Source organism: Mustela nigripes, chromosome X (genome assembly GCF_022355385.1).
Source record: "Mustela nigripes isolate SB6536 chromosome X, MUSNIG.SB6536, whole genome shotgun sequence".
Classification (NCBI taxonomy): Eukaryota; Metazoa; Chordata; class Mammalia; order Carnivora; family Mustelidae; genus Mustela; species Mustela nigripes.
Window position 1 is genome coordinate 45076103 of NC_081575.1, and position 7610 is coordinate 45083712.

The 7610-nt window shown below is 35.9% G+C and overlaps 1 protein-coding gene across 6 annotated transcripts in view; it reads left to right on the forward strand.

Annotated features, from left to right (window-relative positions):
- The window catches only part of ZMAT1 (zinc finger matrin-type 1), a 35930-nt gene extending 30051 nt beyond the window's left edge, over positions 1-5879 (forward strand). For all 6 annotated transcript variants that reach the window (XM_059385489.1, XM_059385492.1, XM_059385490.1 and 3 more), the window contains 2 exons: positions 1980-2079; positions 3365-5879. In XM_059385489.1, coding sequence (XP_059241472.1) covers positions 1980-2079; positions 3365-4679 — 1415 coding nt within the window. In that variant the 3' untranslated portion in view covers positions 4680-5879. The remainder of the gene's footprint in view (positions 1-1979; positions 2080-3364) is intronic.
- Positions 5880-7610: the final 1731 nt, after the last annotated feature.

The following is a 7610-nucleotide window of genomic DNA, read 5'->3' on the forward strand; positions in this document are numbered from 1 at the left end:
TATGTATACTGTATACTTTATAAGCACTAAACAAATATGTAAAACCCCTAAAATCTAACCTGAGTTTATAATCATAATGAAGATCATTGGCTCAATATTAGCGCAATGGTGCTCAATGGCTGTATAAAAAAATCATCTAAGAATGCTTTCAAAAAGTAAGAAAGCCTGGTTCCACTCCTAGAGATTCTGATTTAAACGGTCTGATGTGGAGCTGTAACATGAATATTTTTAGGTTTCCACATGGTTCTAATATGTAGCTAGCATTGAGAACCACTAACCTAGAGGAAATCAGGATTCCTGCTTATCTTGCATAATTTCGGTGCTCTCGAAATGTATGGTGTTGGCCAAGCAAATCTGAATGTTAATTTTTGCACTTGTTAAATAAGGATATTAATAATTTTTTGAAAAGTTTGTTGTGAGCATGCATAGTCCTGGCTTTAGACCTTGGCTTTGCAGGAAGTCCAGCATCTTCACGGTAGATAAACCTCAAATCAGGAACTGACTGGACCACAAACAAACTTGGCAAACACTGATAAATAACCAAAGAACAAGAAAGGCATTCCCTTAGTGTATTTCCCACACATTCTCTAAGAATAATTACCTGAGCTATTGTTAAAATACAAATTCCCTCTCATAGAGACAGTGTATCATGTTCTCCAGGGGAAGGAACTGGGGGTCTATATTTAAGTAATACTCCAAGTAATTCTTAGCAGAGAAGTCTGGGAAACACTGTCACTTAAGTTAATACACTGTCATTCTGGTATTGATTTATGGTAGGAGGAGATAAATATTTTTTCAGTCCTCAAGGTTTTTAAAACTTGGATCTATCACCCAGGTATCCCTTTTTTAGGATCAAATAATATGGGAAACCAAATTAAATCTGTAAATGATTTGGTGAGCATGAAATCAGAGCACTGGCAGAGAGGATAGTTATGAGGAGTCATTCATTCAGTCTTTGGCATAACCTGCTGAGTTCTCCTGGGCCCACTAGAGTATCTGTCAATTGTAAGCAGACTCCTCGTGTTCTTCCATATTATTGTATTTCTTTCCCCTTGACAATATTCTCTTGTTTCTATGAATGATCTTTGCTTGGACAAAGCCAGTACACTTGATAATAATTAATTTAGCATCCTTTGGATGATTAAATTGCTCTTTGATTTAAAAGATGACCTCTCTTGACCCTAAAATTACTGCAGCCACCAATTTGTTGCCTCTTCTTTAGCGTGGGATTATTTCATATTTAGCTTATGAAATTTATTAACTTGCTACTTCTAACCAAAGAGGAAGTGGAAGAATAATGAAGTTAAGAAAATAAAGATTAATTTATCCCCTGCTTTCAATTCTACCTAAGAAGCAGAATAGAAAGGTAGCTGATATAGCTATAGTTCTTGACTCTTTTGAAGTGGTAACTAGTAGTTTTGTTTTAGAATCTTGCTTTCAGCTTTTATCCTGAGAGTGGGGCTCACTGAACCTCTCTCCTTTCTAAAATCTGTCTGTGGAAATTACTTTCGATAAACTAATGCACTACAGTGATTTCAGGTAAGAGAGTAAAAATTTGCTTTTGTTTAATCTTTTGGGACCTTTCAGGTTTTTGTTGGGCAGAAAAAGAATTAGGAGCAAGCAGAAAGGTTGGTTAAGGGATTAAGAGATTGGGCGTACTAAATTTGAAGTGCCTGCTGCACTTTGATGTAGAAACAATAGGCAGGCAGATAGCAGTTTCTTAAGAAAGAGTCCAAGCCTAGAGAAGCAATGTGATGTAGTGTAAAGAATTCTGGGCTCTAAATTAAGAAGTATGAGCACCGAGAGGTTATCTCTATTACTAACTGGCTCCTTGAGTTTGACCAAGTCATTTGACCTCTCTGGACCTTACCTTCAAATTGGGAAAGTTCAGTAGATAATCTCAGTAAATTCCTGTCCAGTTCTGTGATTCTAAATGTGTCTACATTGATCTGCTTAACTTGGACTCTCTATTTTTTCAGCATTTAGTATGAGAACCTACGTTTGTCATATTTGTAATATCACCTTTACATCTTTAGAAATGTTCCGGTCCCATATGCAAGGAAGCGAACACCAAATTAAGTAAGTATTTTTTTTTTTTACCAAAATGCTCCTGTGACAACAAAGGGCAGAGCTTCTGTCAAGTACCCTTGCATGTATTTTACAAACTTTCTAGGCATTCATTTCCCTATGAGTGGATACTGCTATAGGTGATGGCATTTGTAGGTGATAGTATTTGATACTGCTAAAAGTGATGGTATTTAAATCCCCTAGGGACTTTCCTAGTCAAGATAGTATACTGGCAGAGCTGGGTAATTGGCACCCCTGCTAACCAGACAGCATTGTCCTTTTCTGGAGAAATGCTAAAGGATCATTCTCATTGAGCCATACAAACTCAAATGAGTCTTGGAAGGTTGCTTAGTTTCAGGAGATTCAGTGATCTGGTCATCATCCTTCTAGCAAGGTACAGTGGTTAAGAACAAAGGTCTTGCTGTTGGACATATCTGGATTGGAATATCAGATCTGTGTTTCTAACAAGCATATGACTTTCGACAGCTCCAATATGAAGTGGCTGTAATGAAATGTTAAAAATTTAAAAAAATTTTAAGAAAGAAATGTTAAAAATATTTGTAAGGTGCCTGGCCTGACATATAATAGGAGCTCAATAAATATTTATTCCATTCTATTTGATTGTTTTAAGGAGAGGATTAAGTGGACAATTAGGGATTGGATAAGTCAAGTAGCAGGACAGAGGGGCACTTAACTATTGTATTTTTTGTTTGTTGCTTTAAAAATCAAACCATAGTGTTTCTGTTACATTATTTTATTCTGGTAAAAAATATTTCTACTTTGAGTCTGAATACTTAGGAGCTAAATTGTCTGATTAATCTTCATTTAGACTCTTTTTTTTGAATCTCAGAGTTCCAGAATAAATATCCACTATATTTGTAGATCTATACAAGAAGCTAATTAAAACTTCTAAAACAATGTGACATTCAGATCAGACCATTTGGGGGCATTAAATATTATTGACCCTTTTCCACATATCCCAACATGCCTTACATTTTAAGTACTAAGACAGTAGCAGCTATGTCTACATCTTTGTACCCATCTTCCCTTTTATCTCAGCCCTTTTTTTGTGTGTAAAAAATCATGAGGTACATGGGAAGTATCTGACTGTCCCTGCTTGCTGCTTCTTTTTGGTGTAAAAAGTGATGATTTATAGCTTTTATATTGCAGTAGGTTTTTAAAAATTTGCTTGGGCTTTTGTTGTTTTTGTTTTTCCAAACTAATCTTTTGGAAAGCAAAGAAAATATTCAGAATAAAATAACCTAGTAACAATAACTTTCTGCTGTCTTCTTTGCAGAGAATCCATTGTTACCAATCCAGTGAAGAATTCGAAGACACGAGACTCTTCCCAAGATGAATGTGCAGATTACATCCAAGTGCAGAAAGCCAGAGGACTGGAATCCAAGACTTGTTTCAGAAAGATGGAAAGGGGTTCTTTGGAAACCCGTGGGTACAGGGAAGTAGTTGATTCCAGATCCAGACATAGAATGTTTGAACAAAGACTCCCATGTGAGTCTTTCCGCACATACCCAGGATCATATAATATTTCACAAACAGGAGAAAACCAGTTACCTCATTGTTCACCAGCTCATTCAAAGAAGACCTATGATTCTTTCCAAGATGAACTAGAAGATTACATCAAAGTGCAGAAAGCCAGAGGACTAGATCCAAAGATTTGTTTCAGAAAAAAAAGAGAGAACTCTGTGGAAACCCGTAGGTACAGAGAAGTTGATTCTGGACCCAGACAAAGAATGTTTGAGCCAAGATTTTCACTTGAGACTTCTCATACCTACCAACAGCCATATAATATTTCACCAGTAGAAAGCCAGTTACATCACCGGTTACCAGCTCGTTCAAAGAGGACTTACGATTCTTTCCAAGATGAACTTGAAGATTACATCAAAGTGCAGAAAGCCAGAGGATTAGAGCCAAAGACTTGTTTTAGAAAGATTAGTGATAGCTCTACAGAAACCCGTAAGTACAAAGAAATGGTTGATTCCAAACATAGAATGTTTGAGCAAAAACTCCCATTGGAGGCTTCCCAGACCTATACAGGGTCATACAGTATTTCACAAGCAGTAGAAAACCAGTTACCTCATTGCTTGCCAACTAATGACAGCAAACAAAGAGTAGACTCTATGACCTCTTGTCAGCCCATCAGAGACTATTTCTCAGAAAAACCAGTACCCCTTAGCCTTAGTCAGCAAGAAAATAACTCTGGCCCATACAGTGTAGAATCTGAAGTTTACAAGCACCTCTCTTCAGAAAACAGTACCAGTGACCATCAAGCAGGTCATAAACGGAGACATCAGAAGAGAAGAAGGCACCTGGAGGAAGGCGAAGAAAGGCCAGAGAAAGAGCAGTCCAAGCATAAAAGGAAAAAGAGTTGTGGGGATACTGATCTAGACAAGGACAAGAGCATCCGACAAAGGAAAAGAGAGAGTGATAAAGTCAGTGTCAGTTCAGGAAAGCTTAAACATCGGAAAAAAAAAAAAAGCCATGGTGTACCTACTGAGAAAGAAGAACGTAAGCACAAGAAAGAGAAAAAGAAATCTGTTGAAGAAAAGACAGAAGAGGAAATGCTTTGGGATGAATCTATTCTTGGATTTTGAGCTTTTAGTTTTGTTTACCCAAAGATTAATAGAAGAAATATCTAAGAATATGGATTTAGACAAACAGGAACATCTAGTAAAGAGAAGGAGCAGTGGATACAGTCAGTATCAGTTTAGGAAAGCTTAGTTTTTGTGTGTGTAAATTGGAATTGAATTGAAAGAAGAAACAAGCTTAAACCTACCCTCTGAGAAAGAACATAAGAAAAACATAAAAACACAACAAAAACAAGAGAAAAGGAAACCTGTTGAAGAAAAGACCAGAGTCAGTGTTTTGGGAGGAGTCTGTTTTAGGAATTTGAACATTTCATTTTATTTGCCTAAGGATGAATTGAAGGAATCAGTTTATAAAATGGATTTAGACAAAAAACAAAAACATCCAATGAAGAAGAGAAGAGGTGAATATGGCCATTGTCAATTCAGGAAAGCTTAGTTTGGGGGCAGGGTGTAAAAACTGGAAATGAATTGAAAGAAGAAACCTAGCCTCTGAGAAAGAACAACATACCAACACAAGAACAGAAAAGAAAAGGATACCTGTTGAAGAAAGATGGTGCTTTGGGATGAGTCTGCTCTTGGATTTTGAACTGTTTTTAGTTTTTACCCTTAAGGTTGAGTTGAAGAAATAAATTGAAGAGCTTGGTTTCATGAAATTGTTATTTGAATTTTCCTAAGTGAACAGTTAACTTTAACCTCTAACAAAAGCCAAGTGAAGTAAAAGTATTCAATTTGCCTTGTCCTCAAGGTACTTTTCCTCATTTTCTTAAAAGAAAAATTACGTTTCTTACATATAATGTAATTTTGTTTAATGAGGTTGTCCCTACTTCTGTTCATCAAATTGCTGTGGTGGTGAATTACTTACCCATGGGAGATAATTTATTTTAAATGAGAGAACTACCAGGCATTACAGAATCCATTCCTTGTTTAGGTTTGTGTTAGTGTTGTTGATATTTTATTGTTGTTGTTGTGTGTCTATTTGTTTCTTGGTTTTCTTCAAGAAAAATGTATGAAGCGACTTAGACCAATTTTTTTTTGTTAAATATAATTTGCAGTGTATTTTTGTATTTTCTAAATCTGAAAGTGAAAATGGAAGTCTATAGTAAGTTTAGATGATATATAGTTTTAAAAAGCTCTCAAAAAGTACTGATACAAAATCAGTCTATATTCTGCAAATGTTTATATTATAATAAAGTGTTTTAATTTCTACATATTGTTTTGGGTAACCAATCATTTGCCAGCCAAAGATGATTTTATTTGGGGAATGAGAGGAGAAACAATTATGCAGTTTGCACCTCTTACGAGATCACAATGTGAGATTGTAATAATTTCATTTATTTCACATCTTGCTTAGGAGAAGCAGACTTGAGTTCAGTTTTAAGTTAAAAAATTCGACCAACTAAATAATTTGAAACTGAAAAAGGAATAATTTCCCAAGTGGGAGAGGGCTGTGAGAGTACATTACCTTTAAATTGTTTCATCGTGATTTTTTTTTTACACTGGTGCTCCCTTCTTTTATGATTGGCACCTCCTGTAAATATTGAAAATCACCATGGTACAGTAGAAAGAGTAATACTGGGAGTCAAAATCCCAGGATTCTGGTCTCAGTTGTACCATCAAGTTGCCATGTGACTTTATGGGAATATTATCAGAATCCAACATGGAGTCATCAGGAATAGGAAGAATAGGCTATAGTATTCCCTTGATGTGTTAATCTTATCAAAAAGGTAAATAAATTTAGACGGTAATGTATCTGCATGTAGCCAACACATTTAATAGTCCTTTTTCCTTAAGATTTTGTTGAAATGGTAAATGTGAGCCAAAGCATAATATGATTGATTGGGTTTATGCCAGGTTGGTATAGTCTGAAAGGGAGTTAGATAGCTCTCAAATTAACTTTTCTTCCACAAGACTTTGGTTGGTATAAGATTATTTGGTGCTACACTACTACTTTTTTTTTTCACCATAACAGTATCCATTATTTTTGCACCACACCCAGTGCTCCATGCAATCCGTGTCCTCTATAATACCCACCACCTGGTTCTCTTTTTAACACATCTGGTATAGTGGTGAAAGGAGAGGGGAAAGAACCACAGCAGAGCAAATAGACTGTGAATTAGCAAATAGACTGTGAATTAGCTACACGAATGGCAAGATCTTTTTCTGAATTTGGCAAAAAAAATGCAGCTCTTTGGTGAGTGCTGTGAAGTGTGTAAACCTGGTGATTCACAGACCTGTACCCCTGGGGATAAAAATATATGTTTATAAAAAATAAAAAATTAAAAAAAAAATAATAATAATTACAGGAAAAAAAAATGCAGCTCTTTTCCACAGAGAACGCAAGACAAGATTATTGAATTGTAAGCATTTTTAGAATTGGTGAATTATTTTGCAGAAGTCCCATTTTTTATGGAAGGGTGGAGGGTAGAAATTCAAAACTATACATCATCAGAATATTCACTAAGACACCAAATTGCTCTGATCTTTTCCAAATAACTTAAATAGATCAATGATTTATTAAAATTAGCAGCACACAATTTCATCAACATTGTGTAAATCATAAAAATTTTAACATTAAAATCATTTAAATTATGTGGGGTGGCAAGTTTGGAGAGGGAAAAGTGTGTGCTGTTGACTACATTCTTGGGAAAGTTACCAGGGACTTGCTCTAGAAATTGGTTTTGAAAATGTCTAGGACAAAAACCGTTTTGACAAAAATAAAGTTTAGGGGCACCTGGGTGGCTCAGTTGTTGGACCTCTGCCTTTGGCTCAGGTCATGATCCCAGGGTTCTAGGATTGGGCTCCCTGCTCAGTGGAGAGCCTGCTTCTCCCTCTCCCTCTGCCTGCTGCTTCCCCTACTTGTGTGCTCACTCATGCTCCCTCTCTGTCAAGTAAAATAAAATCTAAAAAAAAAAAAAAAACCTTTATGTTAACTCTATC